This window comes from Schistocerca gregaria, chromosome X, assembly GCF_023897955.1.
Source record: "Schistocerca gregaria isolate iqSchGreg1 chromosome X, iqSchGreg1.2, whole genome shotgun sequence".
In the NCBI taxonomy this organism is placed as follows: Eukaryota; Metazoa; Arthropoda; class Insecta; order Orthoptera; family Acrididae; genus Schistocerca; species Schistocerca gregaria.
The window spans coordinates 666,635,533-666,659,917 of record NC_064931.1 but is presented as its reverse complement, the minus strand read 5'-3'; the positions used below and the strand labels follow the sequence as shown (position 1 = coordinate 666,659,917).

At 36.6% G+C, this 24,385-nt stretch overlaps 1 protein-coding gene across 2 annotated transcripts in view; it reads left to right on the top strand.

Moving 5' to 3' along the window:
* Window positions 1-24,385, top strand: part of LOC126298070 (mucin-5AC-like) — a 276,647-nt gene that overhangs the window by 226,381 nt on the left and 25,881 nt on the right. For both annotated transcript variants that reach the window (XM_049989390.1, XM_049989389.1), the window contains exons 10-13: window positions 1,703-1,830; window positions 4,109-4,587; window positions 7,550-7,675; window positions 22,501-22,687. In XM_049989390.1, the coding sequence (XP_049845347.1) occupies window positions 1,703-1,830; window positions 4,109-4,587; window positions 7,550-7,675; window positions 22,501-22,687 (920 nt within the window). The remainder of the gene's footprint in view (window positions 1-1,702; window positions 1,831-4,108; window positions 4,588-7,549; window positions 7,676-22,500; window positions 22,688-24,385) is intronic.

Genomic DNA, 24,385 nt, shown 5'->3' with positions numbered 1-24,385 from the left:
GACCCTACGACTTATCTTAGAAGATAAGTTATGGAAAGACAAAACTATATTTGTAGCCTTTGAGAAACATTTTGACAGTGTTGGATGGAATACTCTCTTTTAAATTGTGAAGGTAGCAGTGCTAAAATACAGGGAGCAATAAGCTATTTACAACATGTACAGAAATCGGATGGCAGTCACAAGACTTGAGGGGCATGAAAGGGAAGCAGTGGTTGAGAAGGGACTGGGGCAGGGTTGTAACCTATCCCTCGAAGTTATTCTGTCTATACATTGAGCAAGCAGTAAAGGAAACCAAAGAAAATTTTGGAGTATGGATTAAAGTTCAGTGAGAAGAATTGAGGTTTGTCAATAACATTGTAATTCTGTCAGAGACAGCAAAGGACTTAGAAGAGCAATTGAGTGGAATGGACAATGTCTGGCAAGAAGGATATCAGATGGGCATCAACAAAAGCAAAACAAAAATAATGGGATTAAGTTGATTTAAAACAGGTGATGTTGAGGGAATTAGATCAGCAAATGAGACACTTCAAAGCAGTAGATAAGGTTTGCTATTTGGGCAGCAAAATAACTGATGATGGAAGAAGTAGAGAGGATATAAAATATAGGCTGGCAATGGTAAGAAAAGTGTTTCTGAAGAAGAGAAATTTGTTAAAATTGAATATAGATGTGAATGTTAGGAAATCTTTTGTGAAATTATCATATTTGTGTGGAGTGTAGCCATGTATGGATGTGAAACATGTAAGACAAACAGTTTAGACAAAAAGAGAAGAGAAGCTTTTGTAATGTGATGCTTCAGATGAATGCTGAAGATTAGATGGGTAGGTGATATAACTAATGAGGAGATACTGAATAGGAGACCAAGAGATGAATACAAGAAGGAGATTCAGAATGGTATAAGTTGCAGTAGTTATTTGGAGATGAAGAGGCTTAAGCTGATGGCAATAACAACAGTATCACCACTGTTATTAGTCACCAGTTACCAGTTGTCTTTTCCTGACATCTCAAATAGGTTAGGGAATGCAGTTAGGTAATGTCATCAACAAACATCGATATTTCAGCATTTGTGCCTTGAAAATGAGGTTTTCACCTGTTGAAATTTTGTCAGTTGTTGAGGATGTTAAGTGGATGCATTCCTTTAAGTTATCTGAACACTATTTATATGTATTGATTTCAGAAATTAGTGAGTATCCTGATGCTGGAAACCACATTCTGAGGTTTGTATATTGAAGTGATTCGATAGCCTTTGATTTATAGTTATGACAGCAATTTGCCATCTGTCTTAAAAATGTTGCAATATACCTATTCTGTTGAACAAAGATGGCCCTTTTGCATTTGTGGTGGATCCTTTGGTGCTGCGTCTTTTATCTTCACTGAAATATCAGTTGTCATCCTGAAAGTGATCCAGATGATGTTTCTGGCCTCTGGTGTGAAAGGCTTAACTAGCATTACTGCCATTGATTTGGAGTGCCCAATTGCTCCATAGATTCACATTCCCAAGTGCGTTGCACTTTTTGAGGGAACACCTTTCTTAAATGCATTAGAGTACACCCACAGTACTGAGGGTCATACATATTCTCCTTAGATATTAATTATTTTGATGAACAACTCCTCGTTTTATAAGTTTGAGACTGTATTACTTTTTCTTTGTTTTATTTGTTCTTTTATGTATTGTAAAGTATCATTTATCTGACTGGTTTTACAGGAATTGTGTCTATGGTCTTGTCCCTGAGAGTTGACCGCATGTATGATAAGCGAATTACATGGAATGATGATCTGAGAGACAAAAATTCTGATGAATATCAGCAGTTGCAGTGGGAAGCTAGCCAAGCTGTGAGTAGATTGTGTTGTTTATCACTTGGTATGCAGTTCTGAAACACAGCTAAAATGTGGTATGTGAACATGGATTTTGGCAGAGTGGTAGAAATTTATTCTTAATTTCTGTATATACTATACAGTTTTTGCTGTGTTTCAAATAACTTTAATACTCAATCATAAAGTATTACATTTCTTTGTAGTCTTTAAAACATTGAATTTACTCTGAAGTTTCAGAGTAATGTTGCATTATTAAATGGTATGGCCCTCCATGGGCACATGACATTCACTTCATGAACAATGAAAATGATCAATTAATTTTAAAATAATTGTATGATTTAGTGAGGCATTCATCAATGGATTCAACAATATGGACTGAATGTAGTTTGAATAAATAAACCAATTACAGGTAGAAATATAATAATGGAAAATCCTATTTTGGTTTGGTTATGTGGAGTAAAAGTAACAACCCACTGAATAATAGAGGTGTTGAGTCATCATAAGGCTTATAAATGTGATTGGAATAAATAAATAAAACCATCCCTCCCACACATATGCACTTGTACAGTATAGACATACATGTGTGTGTGTGTGTGTGTGTGTGTGTGTGTGTGTGTGTTTGTGTGTGTGTGTGTGTGTGTGTGTGTGTGTGTGTGTGTGTACACTTTAACTCAAAAAAGGATGTGTCTGAAAGCTGTCAAAGTTTTCAGTCATTTGATGACTCATTTCCTCACACCTCATTGAACTGTTTATCTTAACTCCTTAAATTATTTAATAATAGCAGGCAGACAGTTTTTAACCACTAACTCATTCGCTTGTATCCCGTAAGGCATTACATTGATTGAGATGAACATTTTCTGCCTATCAGCTGAGGTAGCACTGTTGCAAAGTGACAGTTTCTTATTGGAAAAAACTGAAACTATGCCATGATTTAAATTTTTCTATGTTGCTTTCAAATCATTCCAATTATGTGGTGGCATAACTTAATCTGTCATGTGAGGTCACTGAAATTGTTTTGTCACTGGCATCTATTATGAGTTAGTGTGCTTCCTTCAATAAGGACGTAATTTAGGCATGATTTATTTAATTTTCTTAACATTATTGTCATGTTATACTGCAGAGTATCATTAGGTGTGGACATTTGAAATTATTGCATGCTCTTTAATTGACAGCAGATAATGTCACTCACACTTTGAAAGATATGAGCAAGCCTTTTTTATTGGTTTGTCCGAGGAATTACTCCACACTACCGCTTTATAGTACAACTGTAATGAAAACTACAATGTACTTTCAATAATAACAAAAATCATACTTTTGCACATCAAATACTTTTTTATCTGTCCAAAAGCAACAGATATGCACAAATTGAGACTGTGTTTTGGTCTAACGATCTCATTATCAAGATTATATTAACCTTTAATCTTTCTTCCTTTTCTTGCTAATGTAATTCCTATCGAAATAATGGTCTCTTGTATAAAGTACCAACCCATAGCTTTTTGTATGGTATTTCCCTGTAGATAAAGTATTGTGATATTGTAAAGGAGTTTTTTCATTTGGTTGCAGTATTTTGAGCAATAGTGTAGTCATCAACATAAACTTACTAAGTATGCTTGGAATACTAATTTTGTATAGCCATTCCAAGACTTTTTGGCTTTAGTTCCACAGTTATTTTGAACACCTCTTTTCTGCAGAACCCTGAAGCTAATTTAAATTATTGTTTCTTCCCCTCTTTTTTGTATTCTGTTGTTAACATTTGCCAATGATGAGTAATGGTATGTAGTCTTTAGAATAAGTGCCTTTACAGTTCTTACTCAACATATTGATTGAAAATATACTTTCAGACTATTTTCTTGAGAAGGAATCAGTATGAATATCCCAATTCCATTTGTCTGTAATAATTTCACCCAGAAAATTTAATACTTTGCTTCTTTTTCAAAATTTCACTGACTGTGTATAGTTCCATGCCATTGTCACCAGTCATTCAGAAGTTGAATATTCCATGATAGATGTGTTGCTAATGCTTACACTGTGATGGGCTTCATTGAAATACTGCATTATTTCATTTGTAACTTTGTTAATATATCTCTATTTCCTTATAGACATTATGTTCATAAACAGTAAACATATAATTTGAATACAAAATTATTTTAAGTAATATTTTGTGTTGTGAAGATAAATAAGATACAAGAGTGGCTCAATTTTGTGTGTGTATGTTGGGGGGGGGGGGGGCATTACAATTGAAATATTTTTTTGTATAAAGCATTACACAAAGGTAATTTGAAATCTATGTTTTCAGATCAACTCTGCTATGTCAATGACACCTTTCTCAGATGATGTCATGGGAGTAAATGTCAATGGACTGTACACAGTGGGTGGGTATGGTCCAGTGTTTGCCAATGTGACATTGCAATTGGAAGAGACTGCAGAAACCTTGAGACCAGCTGTGAGGCATGATATCCGACGTCATCTGCTGGGAGCAATTCAGCGGAGGGGTAACAATGTGGGCGCCAGTGCATTGTGGGTGGATAGTCTGCCAGGAGCAGTAACTGATGTGCTTGATTTGGATGAGTGTAGTCATCCAGCATTACACGACTGCCATTCTTTGGCAGAATGTAGCAATGTGTTTGGCACATTTCGTTGCGTGTGTCCTAATGGGCTGCGAGACCCCTGGGCAGGTGATATGCATCATAGTGGACGAAAATGTGAAGCATGCCCACAGCAACATTGTAGTGGGCATGGGGAGTGCCGATTTGAAGGGAACCAGCAGGTTTGCCAGTAAGTACTGCATCAGTGACTTCAAAGTCAATATATAATAATAATAATAATAACAATAATAACAATAATAATAACATATCTAAAAACAAAGATGATGTGACTTACCAAACAAAAGCGCTGGCAGGTCGATAGACACACAAACAAACACAAACATACACACAAAATTCAAGCTTTTGCAACAAACCGTTGCTTCATCAGGAAAGAGGGAAGGAGAGGGAAAGACAAAAGGATGTGGGTTTTAAGAGTGAGGGTAAGGAGTCATTCCAATCCCGGGAGCGGAAAGACTTACCTTAGGGGGAAAAAAGGACAGGTATACACTCGTACACTCACACACACACACATATCCATCTGCACATACACAGACACAAGGAGACATTTGTAAAGGCAAAGAGTTTGGGCAGAGATGTCAGTCGAGGTGGAAGTACAGAGGCAAAGATGTTGTTGAAAGACAGGTGAAGTATGAGCAGCGGCAACTTGAAATTAGCGGAGGTTGAGGCCTGGCGGATAACAAGAAGAGAGGATATACTGAAGGGCAAGTTCCCATCTCCGGAGTTCTGACAGGTTGGTGTTAGTGGGAAGTATCCAGATGACCCGGACGGTGTAAACACTGTGCCAAGATGTGCTGGCCGTTCACCAATGCATGTTTAGCCACAGGGTGATAATAATAATAACAATTACAATAATTATGGTGATTAATAATAATAAATAATAATAAACTTGTTCACATATGTGAGAAGGAGGAAATATTATAGAAATTATTTTATGAGTTATTTGTAACAACTCATGTGTGTCATCTATCTTGTAAGAAAATCAACTTTTCATGTAAGTTTCTTACACATCAGTGAAGCAATAAATAATAATGACTTAGTTTCACACATTATTTTCCATTTCATGAAACTGAATATTTATTTCTCTTCTGAAAGCTTATTTAGGTTAATACTTGAATATATTTCCACAGGACTATATTTACTCTTTTCTAGACCAGTATTTCTCTGAGGCATTTGTTTCCCTAATATAAATCTGGTTTCTTACTATTTGTTTTACCACAACTTTTCTTTTTAGTCTAATGACTAAATAAATCTGCCACCATACCTGAGGTCATGAAGACTTGTTAGTGTGACGTTGCTTGGCTGGGAAGTAGCCCCTTTAGCTCCTGCTGCTGGAATTAATTTTCATCACCAGTAACTGGTCAACAAATGGAGAAGAGCTGATGACACACAGTGTTGGATCACCAGACTGTGTTAAAAAAAGGAAGATTAGAGTTTAACATCTCATTGACAACAAGGTCATCAGAGATGGAGCACAATCTCAGACTAGGGAAGGATGGGGAAAAATCAACCATGTCCTTTTAAAGAAAACATCCTGACAGTTGCCTTATATGATTTAGGGAACTCGTGGAAAACTCAATTCTGGAGGTCTTAATGGGGATTTTAACCTTCATCTTCCCAAATGTGTGTTTAGTGTGCTAACCACTGTTCCACTTCGCTTGGTAGACTATGTTATAATATTATAGTTTATATTTCAAACATCTACTCTACATTTCATGCAGTGCGGACTTATAACACTACTGTTGATGATCCACCTCTGAAAGGGGGTATTAATCTTTGCAGATTGACAGATGCTATTAAGAAGTATTTGGTTGTCTGGAAGAAGCTGATTCACAGTTTGCTTTGCTTTCGATCCAAAATAATCTGTAACAACAAAAAAATAACATATCATAGCATTGTACACACACTCATCAGTATTATCTTTACAATACAGATACACTAACATCATAACAACTTGAGAGAATGTAATAGAAAACCATCTCCATAAGGTTCTTATCCTTTGAAGCAGTGCAAGCTGCCTGCATAGTCCATACTGTTCATTGACACAGAATGAAGAGGGAAAACTCTTTACTCTCAGCTTATCCATTGTATTCATAACACTCTACATTGTGGATATAAGGATTACCTGACAAGGAAAACTGAATTACTGATCAGGGTGGCAGAACTATCTTGTTTGCACTAAAGAAGAGAGAGAAGTAGCAACAGCGTACTCCTGGTATTCGTATAGGCTGAGTGCTGGTAGATGCTTGACATCAGTCCACACTGAAATATTGATCAGCACTTTAGTTCGACTTTCATCACACACACTGTAACTTTGACAGGATTTATTCATAGCAATATGATGTGAATCCACATCTTGCCTAAATAAACTGGCGATCTTTTGAATTCTGATGCCTCATTTTGCATAAAAACTTAATATACTGTTCATTTTTTGAAACTTCTTTAAATTTCTCCATTATCATAGAAGAATGCCCCTGTTTGACAAACACTGTGACATTTTATAGAGTTCATATCTCATTACATTCTTCACGGTATCTTAGAAACTGCTGCCTGATAGCACCCATATACAAATCATGAAGGTAATATTTACTGTGATCATTTTATTTCTTTGTCTTTCAGACAGATATACCAATTCCACTTCACTTGACTTTATGTCCCACCATCTATAAATTCTATATGATTTATTTGCTCAGCTACAGGATACAATATTTTGCACATATGCTTTGTCACTTTCTCTGTTGACATGGGCATTTTTCTCATTATCAGTTATTTTAGCGATTTTAATAGCAAGATTTTGTTGTAATCACTTTGAAAAGGAAATACAGTTAGGAATACAGTTTGTTTTGCTGGTGAATAAATAACTTGCATAATTTATTTCCAGCTCCAAAGACTAACTTAGTTTCCAGATTAAATTCCTTCCTTGTCTTTCCAGTCATATTCTGTACACTTGATTTTAATTTATTTTTTCTATATGTGTGAGCAATGTGTTTTCTGTAATATTTTTTCAATATTCGCCATAAGATAAGTGATCCAGTTCTTCTGTCAGTTCAGAAATTGTTGTGTTTCCAGGTATTTCACTGATGTATGTTTACTTTTATGTCACTTATTCATATATATGTAATTTTGCTTTACAGCTGTACAGGGAACTTCTATGGATCTCAGTGTGAGATAGACGGAGAAGTCCTCGGAGTTGCAGTTGGAGCATCTTTAGCAGCACTTGTAATAATAGTTCTCACCTTAGTATTCCTTTGCATGTGGAGGTTAGTGAATATATTTATATGCTTAATATAATTGACATATTGATTTTTAGTTTGCTCCACAGTTATACTTTTGAACTGAGAAAAGTCTGAACATTACAAATGAAAAATAATAACACCAAAGAGATAAAATAGCTGCCAGCCTTCAGAAATGGCTGTCAGCAATCACATGGCAAATATGGAAGTGGCCTTGGAAAATTTTAGGAGATGGGATCTTAGTGTTTAATGCCCCATCAACATCAAATTCATTTAGAGATGGATTGTGTCAAGGATGGGGAAGGTAAATGGCCATGCCCTTTCAAGGGAACCATCCTAGCATTTTCTGGGAGTGGTTTAGACAGAAAATTTTAAAAATTAGAATTGTGTTTCAGGCCTTTAAACACTCAGACACTTTCTGGCCCTAAATAAAGTGGATTTTCCAGCAATTGAAATAATTGTAAAAGAAAGTTCAGATTAAGTGCAAAAAGCTAAAAAATCAGTTTAATAAACATAAAGGTGCTTTAGAAACATTTCTGTAATTTACAAATGCTACAAAATCAACTCATTTATAGGTCTCAAATTATTAATTAGAAGGAAAGTAAAACAAGTAAACAAAATCCACATGCATCATGAAACGAGAGGCCTGTCTTCAGTGTTTTATACAAAAACATTTACAAGTCTTTCTCATCCACTGCCTCTTCTTCCTGGATCTGTCTCTACTTGTACAATACAGAAACTTCAATTCTGACTGATGATAATATCTCTTTAGTGACAATCTTGTTGCGCTCTTCACAGTCAGACTCTGAACCTTTGAAAAATTATTTTGGTAACATGCTCTTCCTTAAGATAAATGTTTCATTTAACTGATGATAAAGGCAGTCAATGTTCCTGTATTCATACTAGATCAAAATTCAGTACTGTTTTTCCTAACAGTATTATAAACTCTCTCACAGGCAGCATTACTGTGAAGCATAAGCAGTAATGCAAGCACAAGTTTGCTCATTGATGGATACTTTTTAATTCCTGGTGCATTAAACATAGCAGATATCTTGTACCAAGTCTTTCTCATCCACTGCCTCTTCTTCCTGGATCTGTCTCTACTTGTACAATACAGAAACTTCAATTCTGACTGATGATAATATCTCTTTAGTGACAATCTTGTTGCGCTCTTCACAGTCAGACTCTGAACCTTTGAAAAATTATTTTGGTAACATGCTCTTCCTTAAGATAAATGTTTCATTTAACTGATGATAAAGGCAGTCAATGTTCCTGTATTCATACTAGATCAAAATTCAGTACTGTTTTTCCTAACAGTATTATAAACTCTCTCACAGGCAGCATTACTGTGAAGCATAAGCAGTAATGCAAGCACAAGTTTGCTCAGTGATGGATACTTTTTAATTCCTGGTGCATTAAACATAGCAGATATCTTGTACCAAGAAGTATTAGCTCTCTCTTCTTCCACTATTCCAAAGTCAACAAACTGGTATCTCAAAAACTCTTAATTCTAATGTGTTTCATTTCACAATCACTCAGAACACAAGGAAATAGCTCATTCAGCTTTACAATTGACAACAAAAGTTTTCTTTTCCTGGATCCAATGTCTATAACTTCTAAGTTTTTAGTGAGTCATAATATTGTGGAAATTTTTCTTTGACACAACTACATGAGGCGATGAAAAATCTTCTGACATCATCATAAAATTTTGTGAATACAGATTTTTCAAGCTTGGTAGGATGAATGAAGCTTCTAGAGTCTATGCCAATGACTATATCTTTGCACTTTGTGTTATTTACTTTTTTGAAATTTTAGTTCCAGCAGACTGCAACATGTAGGTACTGCAGAAAGATTGATGAATCTAACCATCAGACCTGTAAATAAGTTATTTAGGATGCTATGAAGTCTGTGAATTACTGGCTCTTCTTTCTGAAAGGCTATTACATAAGGAAAGAAGAAATAACTTAGTTATAGATCTTTTAGAATAGGGTGCACTCTAGATATGTAAGAGGTGTTTACATTTTTTTTAGGCTTCCTCATTCAAACATTTTACAAGAGGTTCCCACTGTTCCATTATTCTTTCTATTCATAGGAACAGAGAGAGCCAACTTTTACAAACATACTTCAGTATTTTATGGGGTTTAGTCCCATATATATCTTGACAAAGTTTAAAATTAGTATCTCTTTATGAACTTTTTTGGAGAAAGGAGAAAATGTCCATTATAAGTTCTTCAGTATTAAATATTGTAGGTTTTTCACACATTTTGTGCAGCTAAATGAAGCAGGTGACAGGAACAAGATTGAATTCTTCTGTGTGGTAGAACTTTCTGTAAAAAAAAACGGCCACTCCTTTTATATATCCCACCATTGTATTTGAATTATCACATGCAAAGGAAATGCAATTTTTTCTGGGAATTCCTTTTCTTACTAGTTCAGCACTCCAGATATTAAAAATTCCTTCGCCAGTATTTAAACTCAATTCCAGCAAGGATTATGGTGAATATCTTTCCCTGGTTAACATCAAAGAAAGTAATGACAATTGGATACTGTTTCATGTCCTTTAACGTCTGTGCTATCTTCAGCTGCAAGGGAAAGGGGGTTTTCTTTTAAAGTATTCTATTCTACTATATCACTCTGTGTTCCAGATGACAAAGAATTTATAACTGCAACTGTTTTGGTTCCTCTACAACTGTATTTTAGCAGCTGTGAAGTATGATCTGCACAAGAAATTGACAGGCCATGTTCAACATTAAATGAACTAAAATGCATTTCAGCACTGGCAATAGAGTCTTACACATCAGGTGTTATTCTAAATGATTACAATGATGCATTTGAAGGCTTAAGGTTTGTTAGGTCTACATGTACTTTAGACAGAACATGACAACAGCAATCATCACAACCAGCATGCTTTATAGAAATGTCTCATGAACACACTGTACAAGACACATGTTGGTCTGATTTATTTGATTCTACCAATTATGACCATTCGTTACTATACTGTTTCTGAAATCTCTGTTCAGTTTTACATTTTTTCATTATAGTGTTATCCACTGTACAAAGTTTGGCTTTACACAATATTACTGTCTGAATTTGCTCTGTACTTTTCTCTCTTTCACTTGGGATTCTTTTGCAATTTTACATTATTATTTTTGTCACTCTTTTCTTTACAGACACTTTTAACAGTTGGTGAAGAAACAAAAAAATCTTAATTCCTTGCATTTGTGACAAACAACTAAAACTTTCCTTAGCAGCTAACACAGTGTTTTTGAATTCTAAATGGAACAACATTACCACCGAACTCAGTGTAAGAATTACCGAAAATATCAGTGGTCTATACACAAAGCACATGGCATAGTCCTGGTAGGTTTCCATGCATGCATGCTAGATGGAAATACCCTGATTAGTGGAAATACCATGCGATACTCAAAGTGGACTGTCTGATTTTATTTATTTATTTATTTATTTATTTTAGCATTATTCATTTGAATTAAGAATTTCAGAGAGCTCAGGTTTCCTAGCTATTAAATATTTTTATTATTATTTATTACATAATTTTTGTTCTCTTATGTAAATATCATGGAACTATTTTCTGGACTCAAGCAGATGTTACTGCTGCGTAGTACACATGCACAGATTCACAGGTGGTTACAACTTCCACATGCGGATCACGTGTCTATAGTTTTCTTAGTTCCACAAGAGCTACACTTGTATGTTGAAATCATTCGTAAACAGATTTACTACATCCTCAATGAAATCAATGATGTCCATTTCTGTAATTTCTTAGTACCTCTCCGTAACTCCATAATGAAGGTGATAAATCCATAATAATTACAGACAATCCATAATAGTTGGCTGCTATGTAATAAGTTTAGGCAGACATCTTTTTTTCAAGTACACCACAGTTACTTCACTACATTCTTTGTCTTCCTAAATTAACTGGTATTTGAGTATATTGACACTAATTTAAATTGTTGTGTATTTGAGATATATCATCAGGGTGTATACACTTTGGAACAACCAGGGAATCTAGGATTTTTTATCCAGGAGAAAACCAGGAAAAACCTGTAATTTTTTTAGAATTCCAGGAATTTTTCATTGTTTTAGTCTTGAGTTAAATTTTTAGAATTTTGACTGCTAAGAACTGATAGTCAAACAAAGAATTTTACTGTATTCCACTACTGCTGAATAATACTGCAGCAATAATACATAAATGGCAGATAAAATCAAAATAAAACTTAAGTTGCAAAGGAAATGTGCCATTTACATAAAAAAAAACACAGTGTACACAAAAGTGCCTGCCTAAAGCAAAATCTGTCAAAGGCCTTAGGATGAACACAATAGAATACTTCATAACAGCAAACCATTTCTGATAATTTCAAGTGCACATTTTCATCTTCTGGCACATATGGCATTATGCCATAATAAAGAACCAAACATGAGACAATACAGTACTAGTACTCCAAGAAAATTTCCATTCCAAAAAGTGCAGAGAAAAGCTTAATATCAGGTTGGGGCCTACTTCATTGGAAATCTGGACACATGAGTGTGTCCTTTGAGCCGAATTATCCATTTTAGTATGGTTTATGAAATTCCTATGATCTTGGAGTATCCTCTGATGTCCTATTTCTTTTATAACATCATGTAAGAACTCGTATAGCTATATGTGTATGAACATAGGGGTTCCTACATCTTCATAGCTGCCCATTCACAGCCTGTTTTCTGGCACTCTCTGAGAACTGCCAAAACGAACTCATGTCAAAGGGTGTCATGGGAAAATATTGTGAATGTTTCTTTGAAAAACATTATTTTCAAAGAAAATTTCCTTTTAGAGAGAAAACTGAATTATGTTATGTTCAAAAATGTGCAGTGAATTTCTTAAATCACAGAGCATTTGACATCTCATAACACTCTGAGTACCAACCACTTGGAATAATTTTGAGCCCAGTCATTAATGTCAATGTTTAAAATTTTTCTGGCACATTTGTGTGATCTATCTTTAAGTATAACAATGCTAAAAAAACCAATATTATATGTAGAAACTTAGTTTTGCTTGTAGCTATACTATGTACATTAATTTAAACCATTAAGTTTCCCTATTTGTGTGTTTACACTACATAGCAGTGATGTTGCTATTGCCCGACTACATCACATGTCCTATGCTCTGAATATCAGCTGTCATTTGCTGGTGAGACCATGTGACATGAGCTATGATTGGCTTTCAAAAGCACATTGCAATCTCTATTTCATTGCTTTGGAAATTAAAGTGCTGTGTTTGGTGGAATTCAAATTAATACTTTCGTAATATGAAAATATGCAGTGTATTGTAATATGAAATTATGCACCATACATGTTGCTGCACATCAAACATCTTTCAAAAAGGCATTTCTTTTCTTTTTTCTTTTTCGCGTGCCAAGTTTCTAAAATGACAGGAAGTTCTACGCTGGTATTATAAAACCTTTACCATTCAAAGGATTGATGTTTTTACTGTTATGAGGGAAATTAAACTGTCACTTATCATGGAAAAAGTGTGTTTTCACCGTGGAAAAAGTATATATTCATGTGAGAAAAAGTGCATTTTGAACCAGGAGATCCAGGAAAAATCCAGTTTTTTTTTTCCTTGTCCGCGTACACACGCTGATCATGTTAGTACAAATCTCATAAATGCAGATCTGTGACTTATTAACATTTGAATTTCACACAAATAATACAGCTTATAGTGCATACAAGTAGTGAGAAATTTCCCAGATTTTATATTACTGTAGTCATCACTTTTTTCTGATGGTACTCAAATAGAAAGCAGTACTGGCTCCTTTTTTTTAATGTTTTAAAAAGTGTTCAATTTCTTTAGAGCAAAATTCATTATAAATATCATGGTAGATGTCACTGTCTATACGAAATATATTTCCAGTCTTATTCCTTACATGTTAGTATCAGAATTGGTCGGTTGCGCTCAGTTCACTTGCTGCATTGGAGTTTCTTGTGCTGTGGTATTTTCGCTGCTACAAGCACATGTTTGGGAACTGTTCACGTTAGTTTTGAGTCAATCTAGTTTAAATCAGTCCAAATCATTCTTCAAAATGAGTAAAGGAAGTAGTTTGTTTATGCCAATTAATAAATAAAAAGAAGGCTGAAGAAGTGGAAATTGTTGAACCTACACTTGTACAAGATATTAAAGATTCTCATCATGACTGGTCTGAATATTGGACAATGCTGCAGAAAAAAAGACTTTTGCAAGAGAGATAAAATCTTTTGGGTTATAAATTGTGCTGTGATGAGGGAAGTAGAGCCATTGATAAATGGGTGGGAATGAAAATGTCAGTGGAGGGGACAGGAGAGTGTATGGCACAAAGCATGCCAAAAAATAATATCTGAAGAAAAAAATTATATACCAAAGAAAGTTTTCTTGAGTACTTCATCTCACAACAAACAAGCAACAGAAAATATACTTCGAACCTCTTATAAAGTTGTGATGAGAAATCAGTCATTTAACAACTTTGAAGACAAAATAAATTTACATGTCCTTAATGGTGTCGACATGGAATATATTTACTCTACAAATGTGTGCATTAACATTGTGAGCCACATTACAAATGAAATGAGAAAAATGTTAATGCACAGTGTAGTACAGCACAAGGACAAAGTGCAATTACTTACTCATGAATCAACAACTGTGAGTAACAGATTCACACTCATGGGTGTTACTCATGTAGTTTTTCCTAAACTTTCTGTTCTAGTCAGTCTTTTCCTCAATCTAATAGGATTATCATATGCAGCTGCAGTAGAATAAGGAGGCTTATACAAGAGAAGTTTCCTTGTATTGTTTTCTGGCATTGTAGTAACCATCTCCTTGAGTTGTCTGTTAGTGATGCAATGAAGAGAGTGACAGGAGTAAACTGCTTCAAGGGTTTTATGGACAAACTTCATGTAACTCATCATGCTTCAACTAAGAATGCTAGAGATTTACAGACCTGTGTAATGACTCCTGAGCTCCAGATTTTTTTCAAAATCGGCAGAATTTGAAGCACTCACTGGGTTGCATCTACACTCATACTCATAAATTAAGGATAATTGCTGAATGTCGTTCCACACAACATGGCATTACACAAAACTGGCACTAATAGCATAGACACATAGGGAACACACACACAACACAGATCTGTAAGTCCACAGTATTGGTGATAAGTTGAGGAAACCATTCCGAAACACGTGTGCTACAAAACGCCACTGTTTCCTGTGCATGTACCCCGACATCAATATGGGATATGATCACCATACACACGTACGCAGACCGCACAATAGATTGGCATACTCTGGATCAGATGGTCGAGAAGCTGCTGGGTTATAGCCTCCCAATCTTGCACCAGTGCCTGTCGGAGCTCCAGAAGTGTCCTAGGAGTTTGAAGACGTGCAGCGATACGTCAACCGAGAGCATCCCAGATGTGCTCGATGGGGTTTAGGTCTGGAGAACAGGCAGGTCCCTCCATTCACCTGATGTCTTCTATTTCAGTGTACTCCACCATGATGGCAGCTCAGTGGGGTCAAGCGTTATCAACCATCAGGACGAAGGTGGGACCCACTGCACCCCTGAAAAGGCAGAGATACTGGTGCAAAATGACATCCCGATACACATGACCTGTTACAGTTCCTCTGTCAAAGACATGCAGGGGTGTACACACACCAATCTACATCTACATCTACATCTACATCTACATCTACATCTACATCCATACTCCGCAAGCCACCTGACGGTGTGTGGCGGAGGGTACCCTGAGTACCTCTATCGGTTCTCCCTTCTATTCCAGTCTCATATTGTACGTGGAAAGAAGGATTGTCGGTATGCTTCTGTGTGGGCTCTAATCTCTCTGATTTTATCCTCATGGTCTCTTCGCGAGATATACGTAGGAGGGAGCAATATACTGCTTGACTCTTCGGTGAAGGTATGTTCTCGAAACTTTAACAAAAGCCCGTACCGAGCTACTGAGCGTCTCTCCTGCAGAGTCTTCCACTGGAGTTTATCTATCATCTCCGTAACGCTTTCGCAATTACTAAATGATCCTGTAACGAAGCGCGCTGCTCTCCGTTGGATCTTCTCTATCTCTTCTATCAACCCTACCTGGTGCGGATCCCACACTGCTGAGCAGTATTCAAGCATTGGGCGAACAAGCATACTGTAACCTACTTCCTTTGTTGTCGGATTGCATTTCCTTAAGATTCTTCCAATGAATCTCAGTCTGGCATCTGCTTTACCGACGATCAACTTTATATGATCATTCCATTTTAAATCACTCCTAATGAGTACTCCCAGATAATTTATGGAATTAACTACTTCCAGTTGCTGACCTGCTATTTTGTAGCTAAATGATAAGGGACCTATCTTTCTATGTATTCGCATCACATTACACTTGTCTACATTGAGATTCAATTGCCATTCCGTGCACCATGCGTCAATTCGCTGCAGATCCTCCTGAATTTCAGTACAATTTTCCATTGTTGCAACCTCTCGATACACCACAGCATCATCTGCAAAAAGCCTCAGTGAACTTCCGATGTCATCCACCAGGTCATTTATGTATATTGTGAATAGCAACGGTCCTATGACACTCCCCTGTGGCACACCTGAAATCACTCTTACTTCGAAGACTTCTCTCCATTGAGAATGACATGCTGCGTTCTGTTATCTAGGAACTCCTCAATCCAATCACACAATTGATCTGATAGTCCGTATGCTCTTACTTTGTTCATTAAACGACTGTGGGGAACTGTGTCAAACGCCTTGCGTAAGTCAAGAAACACGGCATCTACCTGTGAACCCGTGTCTAAGGCCCTCTGAGTCTCGTGGACGAATAGCGAGAGCTGGGTTTCACACGACCGTCTTTTTCGAAACCCATGCTGATTCCTACAGAGTAGATTTCTAGTCTCCAGAAAAGACATTATACTCGAACATAATACGTGTTCCAAAATTCTACAACTGATTGACGTTAGAGATATAGGTCTATAGTTCTGCACATCTGTTTGACGTCCCTTCTTGAAAACGGGGATGACCTGTGCCCTTTTCCAATCCTTTGGAACGCTTCGCTCTTCTAGAGACCTACGGTACACCGCTGCAAGAAGGGGGGCAAGTTCCTTCGCGTACTCTGTGTAAAATCGATCTGGTATTCCATCAGGACCAGCGGCCTTTCCTCTTTTGAGCGATTTTAATTGTTTCTCTATCCCTCTGTCGTCTATTTCGATATCTACCATTTTGTCAACTGTGCGACAATCTAGAGAAGGAACTACAGTGCAGTCTTCCTCTGTGAAACAGCTTTGGAAGAAGACATTTAGTAATTCGGCCTTTAGTCTGTCATCCTCTATTTCAGTACCATTTTGGTCACAGAGTGTCTGGACATTTTGTTTTGATCCACCTACCGCTTTGACATAGGACCAAAATTTCTTAGGATTTTCTGCCAAGTCAGTACATAGAACTTTACTTTCGAATTCATTGAAAGCCTCTCGCATAGCCCTCCTCACACTGCATTTCGCTTCGCGTAATTTTTGTTTGTCTGCAAGGCTTTGGCTATGTTTATGTTTGCTGTGAAGTTCCCTTTGCTTCCGCAGCAGCAATCATAATCCAACCCCACACCATCAAACCATGACCTCCATATGGCTCCCTTTCAAGGACATTAAGGGGTTGGTATCTGGTTCCTGGTTCATGCCAGATGAAAACCTGGTGAGAATCACTGTTCACCCTGTACCTGGACTCGTCTGTGAAAATAACCTCTGGCCACTGTTCCAATAACCATGTACTGTGTTCTCGACACCAAGCTTTAAGGGCTCTCCTGAGCCCAGGAGTCAGTGGAATGCACCTTCCAGGTCTCCGGGTGAATGAACCATGTTCAGTCGTCTGTAGACTGTGTGGCTGGAGAAAACTGTTCCAGTGGCTGTGGTAAGGTACCGAGCAAGGCTACCTGCAGTACTCCGTGGCCATCTGCGGACACTGATGGTGAGATATCGGTCTTCTTGTGATGTTGTATACTGTGGACGTCCTGTACTGTAGTGCCTGAACACATTTCCTGTCTACTGGAATCATTGCAATAATTTGAGATCACACATTGTGGCACACAGAGGGCCCATGCTATGACCTGCTGTGTTTGACCAGCTTCCAGTTGTCCTATTATTCTACCCCTCATAACATCATCAATATGTGTTCTTTGAGCCATTTTCAACACACAGTCATCATTAGCACATCTGAAAACGTCTGCACGCTTACTTTCTGCACCATACTCTGACATGCAGCAACACACCTCTGTGTATGTGGACTACTGCCAGTGCCCCCGTGCAATGACTGGAGGTCAAATGCACTGCATGGTCATAACCCGAGGTGATTTAACCCTGCAAACCACCAACCAGAGTGATGTTTCACCACGTATCAGCATTATCCTTAATTTATGAGCATGAGTGTAGCTTTCACACTGTTTCTGCAGTATGGCAAGACTGTGAAGCCCTCACCCACCTCATTCAGGAGGTAAAAGAAGAATGTATAAGAAGCAGAACAGCTTGTTACCTTTAAGAGGGTATTTTGAAAAAAAAGAAGACATAATGCCAGTTTGTTCTTCATTTGGACCTTGTGCATGATACTTTCCAAGAATGTAGTCTAAATCTGCAAGAGAGATATATTGACTTGTATAAAGCACACAGGAGGATAATGAATTCAGTCCAGATTTTTGAAGAAATAATTGAGAATTCTGGTCAATACTACAGTACCAGTAAGGAGACTATGAAACTCAAAAGGACCGAACTCTGCAATAATGAAACACTGTTCTGCAATTAATTCATCTGATTTTTATAAAAGTCTGAAAGAAGCTGTAGGTAAAGTGTGATTCAAGGGGATGATGTTGATTTTTCTGAAAGCACCAAGATTTTAAATTAGTGACCAGAAAACCCTGGCAAGTATCTTACATTTGGTGAAGTCGAGATTAGGAGATTAGCCCACAAGATTCACTTAAATAAAAGAGAAACATTTCATGGTTTTTGTGAATATCTTCAAGAAAATAAATTCCCAAATCTACTACTTCCTCTGAAGCACTCTTTGGGTACAACTGCAATGTTTTCCAGTGATTGTGAGAGAAAATGTCAAATGAATCTTATAGTTACTTCATCTAGCTCATCTATACTTGCACAGACAACTTCTGCACTCCTGTTCATCAGGATGATAGGGCCTCCTCTCAATCAGTTGAAACCTAACAAACATGGAGATTCATGGCTGCACCACTTTCATTATTCTGCAGTTGATAGCAAAACTAAGAAATGCTCTATAAACAATGAGTGTACGTTGAAGAATATGTTAAAGTTATGGAAGCTGTTGGAATAACACCTCCTTTGTGAGTACCAGCACCTTTTTTTTCCAGAAAAATTCACTGGTTGTTATAGCTGAACTCTATTTCTGCTAATCTCTTCATGTATGTTGCGTTTGTTCGAGAAACTTCTCAGTTTATTATAATAAAAACTACTTTTTTGCCCAATGCATTAATGTAACAATCCAAAAACCATTTATACTTCATTAGATAAATTGCAGATACTTAGTTTAAGATATTCTCAGAACACTCAGCTAGAAATTATCACACTGTACAGCTACAGTGATATCAGAACAACAGCATTTAAATTTATCTCCGTAACTATTGCTTATTCCATACATAAAATGGAAAGATGATAGCATAAGCATATCAATATGAACTACTATGATAGTTTAGAAATGTTTCCATTTACATCTTAATATTTGCATTTATAGAGAGCAATTATTTCAACCTTTCTCTAACAAATTATCTTGATGCCTGCACTGAGTAATTTGGATCAATCATGAAACACTTATTAATGATCAGCACAGAATTTGAACCTTCCCCCTGCTGAAAATGAGTCCAGTGTCTTAAACAATAAAGCCCCTCATTGTATTACATGTTTGATTCAGCCCAAAACTGCATATCTGGTGGGATTTCATGAAATACGAGGCCTGTTCAAAGAATTGTGGAACATTCATAATTTTGCGCCAGTGGCGTGTTAGTGCGAAATGTAGTTGGCATCCTGTACTTGCCTGTATTTAATGTGTAATTGCCAGAAGTTTTATTGTTGTATGTCTGTTAGTTATTGTTCAGTGGTGTACTAAGTATAACATTGTGTCACACAGTTTGCGGATTTCGAGATGGCAGAGTTAGAGCAGCAAGACATCTGCCTTAAATTTTGTATGAAACTCAAGAAAACCTTTATAGAGACATACAAAATGATGCAGGAAGCATAAAATAATGAGTGCTTAAGCTGTGCCCAGTGTTGTGACTGGTTCTCAAGGTTTAAAAATGGCTGGATTGAAGTTAAACATGACACTCAAGCAATACGCTCTCCGACGTTTACCAATGACACTCATGTCAGGAATGTCAACAAAGTCCTCTGTGCCTAACAAAGACTGACTCTATGAGAGATTTCAGAAGAATGTAGCATTTCAGTTGGATCATGTTGTAATCCTGACACTGCATTGTGTTGTGACCGAGTTCATCCTGTGGCTCATGAGTCAAGACCAGAAAGACCTTTGACTCACAATCTGTGAAGAGCTTTTGGTTCATGCAAAGAAGAATAACATGTTTCTTAAGAGAATAGGGACTGGTGATGAGACATGGGTCTATTGTTATGATGTTGAGACCAAGGTTCAGTCTTCAAAATGGGTCAGCAAAGGTTCTCAAAGATCAAAAAAATGCTTGTCAGGTCAGGTCAAATGTCAAAGCCATGATGATAGTTTTCTTTGACTTTGAAGGATTACTTCTTCATGAATTTGTACCTCAGGGACAAATAGTTAATTGATGATACTATCAGGATGTGTTGTGAGGCTTGCGAGAAAATGTGAGAAGGAAAGGGCCTGAAATTTGGCAAGACAATTCATGGCACTTGCATCATGATAACACACCTGCACCATTCATCCCTTTTGGTGCATGCAAACAAAATTACTGCACTGCCTCATTCTCTGTACTCTCTAGATCTGACCCCTGTGGATATTTTTTATTTCCAAAGTTGAAAACCTTGTTGAAAGGGAAACAATAGATGAAATAAAAGAAAATTCGCAGGAAGTACTTCACGTGAACCAGCAAGAGGCGTACTAAGACTGCTTTCAGAAGTGAGAACAGCATTGGGAGTGGTGTATCAATTGTGGAGGAGAGTATTTCAGAGGAGACCATGCTCAATAAGTAAAAGGTAACCATAGAAAAATTTTGTGGATAAAGTTCCGGAATTTTTTATACAAGCTTCGTACTGGATTATTGGGCAGTTCTTCCTTGCATTAAAAATTACGATGAACACTGTAGGCCTACATATTAAAACATTGAGGTATTACCAGAATGAGATTTTCACTCTGCAGCGGAGTGTGCACTGATATGAAATCTCATTCTGGAAACATCCCCCAGGCTGTGGCTAAGCCATGTCTCCGCTATATCCTTTCTTTCAGGAGTGCTAGTTCTGCAAGGTTCGCAGAAGAGCTTCTGTAAAGTTTGGAAGGTAGGAGACGAGATACTGGCAGAAGTAAAGCTGTGAGTACCGGGCATGAGTCGTGCTTCGGTAGCTCAGATGGTAGAGCACTTGCCCGCGAAAGGCAAAGGTCCCGAGTTCGAGTCTCGGTCGGCCACACAGTTTTAATCTGCCAGGATGTTTCATATTGAAGTATTAGTTGGCAGCCCATGACAGAAAAGTTCAACTTTTTTTACTCTAGATGGGGTTTTAATATGTTGTTAATAACATAAGAAACAAAAGCCTATCATAAAAAAGTTTGGAATCTGGGACATGTGACGCCCATGCACTTTTAAACATGTCATAAAATGAATGTTTGGAAACTACTTTATACTACCCAAAACTTTTTTATGCATTATTCACAATATAATACATTAACAGAAAAGTTAGCAAGCAACTAATTGTGACTAATGCCCTCAGCAATGTTTCCGAGGTGTCATAAAATGTATATGGTGCATGTTGTTTGCTTTGTTTTTCATCATATTATTAGAAAAAAGCAATGCTGAAAGGGAAAATACATGCACAGTGTGCCACACCTAAGTTTTACTGTTTTCTTATTGTAAGTTTTTATTTATATAACACTTTTTTTCAAGTTTGATTGTTAAAATATTAATGATAGTCAACAAATATATGTATAAGTAACACAAGTTTTTTAAAAATTTTTACAGTGCAATATCACTATTGTGAATAACATTCCTATTGAAAAGCCTACAGCAACGTATATTGCTAATAATGAATAAAAAAGTTTGTTTGTATAAGGTTGTTTCTGGACATTACATTTTACACGTTTGAAACTGATTGTGCATCAGATGTCCCAGAATCCAAACTTCCTGATAATAAAGTTTTGCTTACAAGGTCGACAGTAACAATGTATTAGAACATCAAATACACAGTATAAATAGTCGCACTATTTTTGGCAAAGTGAAACATCTTTTTATATGACTAGAGAGGGACCAGAGAGGGACTTATATCCTGCTGCTCCTGAGCCCAAGTCCAGGAAAGCAAAATACAATTTTCTGGCCACCAGATTTCCTGGACAAAGCTCTGCTGAAATGGTTTTTATTGGTTTATTTTGCCATTATGTGCTTGCTGTGATGATAAGTAACGTGTTACAAATTAAAAGTTGCTTACATACTTAACATTTTTCATTCCAAAATTATTTATAATAGTCATTTTTCCACAAATATTTCCCTATAAAGAAGAGTGTATATTTATTTAACATATTTTTGCATTTTAAATAATTTCATTAGCAATTTCACCTAAATGACTTCGGGTTAGTTTTTATTTTTCCAGTTTTTAAAGATAACATGATATGTAATGAAATTTTTCTCCAGTCGTCGCTGGAGTAAGGAGCAGAAGACAGTAACTGGAGTAGGGTCACCTGTCTTTGATTATATGGGAGCTGCAGGCAGTGCTGTGAAAACTCCATCAGTTGGTGCTCCACCTTACCAAGTGACTCTTGAAGACAGGCTGCGATGGGCTCAGTTAGCAGGTGCAATGGCACAAGCCAACCATTACACCGTAAGTACCCTTCTTTTACTTTAAAATGTTGTTTAAAATAAAATATATTGTCTTATATGTGAATTCATCTCAGAAGATCCATTGCACAAAAACATCTATATTGCGAACACCATTGCCTTGTCAAAGAATTATCATCTAACATTCTTTTTACGACAGAAAACACTGACAAGGGATATTCCTAAGTGTAAATAAATACATATATTTTCGTTTGTCCCAATGTCACTTTTAAAGGGTTTAACATACCCAAGAGGTAACTTGGCATATTAGATGTAGAGGGAATATCTTAAAAATGGTTATATATGAAAAATGTTTTTTATATTCAAACTGATGAGTAATTAACATTCTTGAAAACTGCAAAATCAACTTTTGCAATAACCTGAATTTTTGAAAAGTACTGTACCACCTTTAATTAATTTTGAAATATGAAAACTCATGTTGCAACATAAATAAAAGAAACTTTCAAGTCACATGCATCCATGTGTAACAACGTTGGTTTCTGAAGTACCATTATGAAAAATAAGCTGTACACAATGTGGTGTCAGAGTATTTTCTACATACTTAATTAAAATATCTAAACATTCATTATTATTGTAATTCTTTTTTTACTTATATTTGTTGGATATTTTAAATTGATTGTTATTTTATGTTTTACATTTATGTTTTTTAGGTTACTACTTCACATACATGTATTTTGTTAACTGAAAATAATTAGTAACACTTTATTATTATACAAAATCATTACAGTAATGATAATATGTAAAAAATGCTTTAAACATATGTTTTTTACATCTTGTATATAAAATGAACAAAATTCCATCACATAATATATGTGTTGGAGAACACAATGTAAAACAAAATTCAGCAGCATTCCTAATTGTCTATATAACCTGCTTTGTATTAGCCATATTTCAGTACATTGGTAAGTCTTGGTGAAGAGGATTGATTATATAATAGTGACTGCAGGTTGATTATATTGTTTCTCATGTGAAGATCGACATTATGACCATTCAACAGGACTATATCTGAAAATCTACTCACAAAGTTCTTCCAACATTGAATACCATATATGTCCAATGGCTTTACCTGTGCCATTGAGCCTTTTGGGATCTTGTACTTGGATATTATGCTCAAAGTGTTTTTTCACACTGATCCTTGTGACAGCATCAAAATCTGGTAAATAAATTTCTGACCAGCTCAAAAGGAGTGTGAAATGTCCAGAATGAGATTTTCACTCTGCAGCGGAGTGTGCACTGATATGAAACTTCCTGGCAGATTAAAACTGTGTGCCCGACTGAGACTCAAACTCGGAACCTTTGCCTTTCGTGGCCAAGTGCTCTACCATCTGAGCTACCGAAGCACTGTGTATGAAAAAACTGTGTGCCCGACCGAGACTCGAACTCAGGACCTTTGCCTTTCGCGGGCAAGTGCGGTAGCTCAGATGGTAGAGCACTTGCCCGCGAAAGGCAAAGGTCCCGAGTTCGAGTCTCGGTCAGGCACACAGTTTTAATCTGCCAGGAAGTTTCAGTGTGAAATATGTTTTCTTTTTCAGTGAGGGAGAAAAATCTGTATTATTGTTAGATTCTTGGGTTAGTGAATGTGGGTAAAAAAAGAGCATCATACCTGAGGACAATGAACTTGTTCATCTGGTGATCACAAAGGGCTTGACAACACAAGTACAGCTGTGTGATGTACATGACT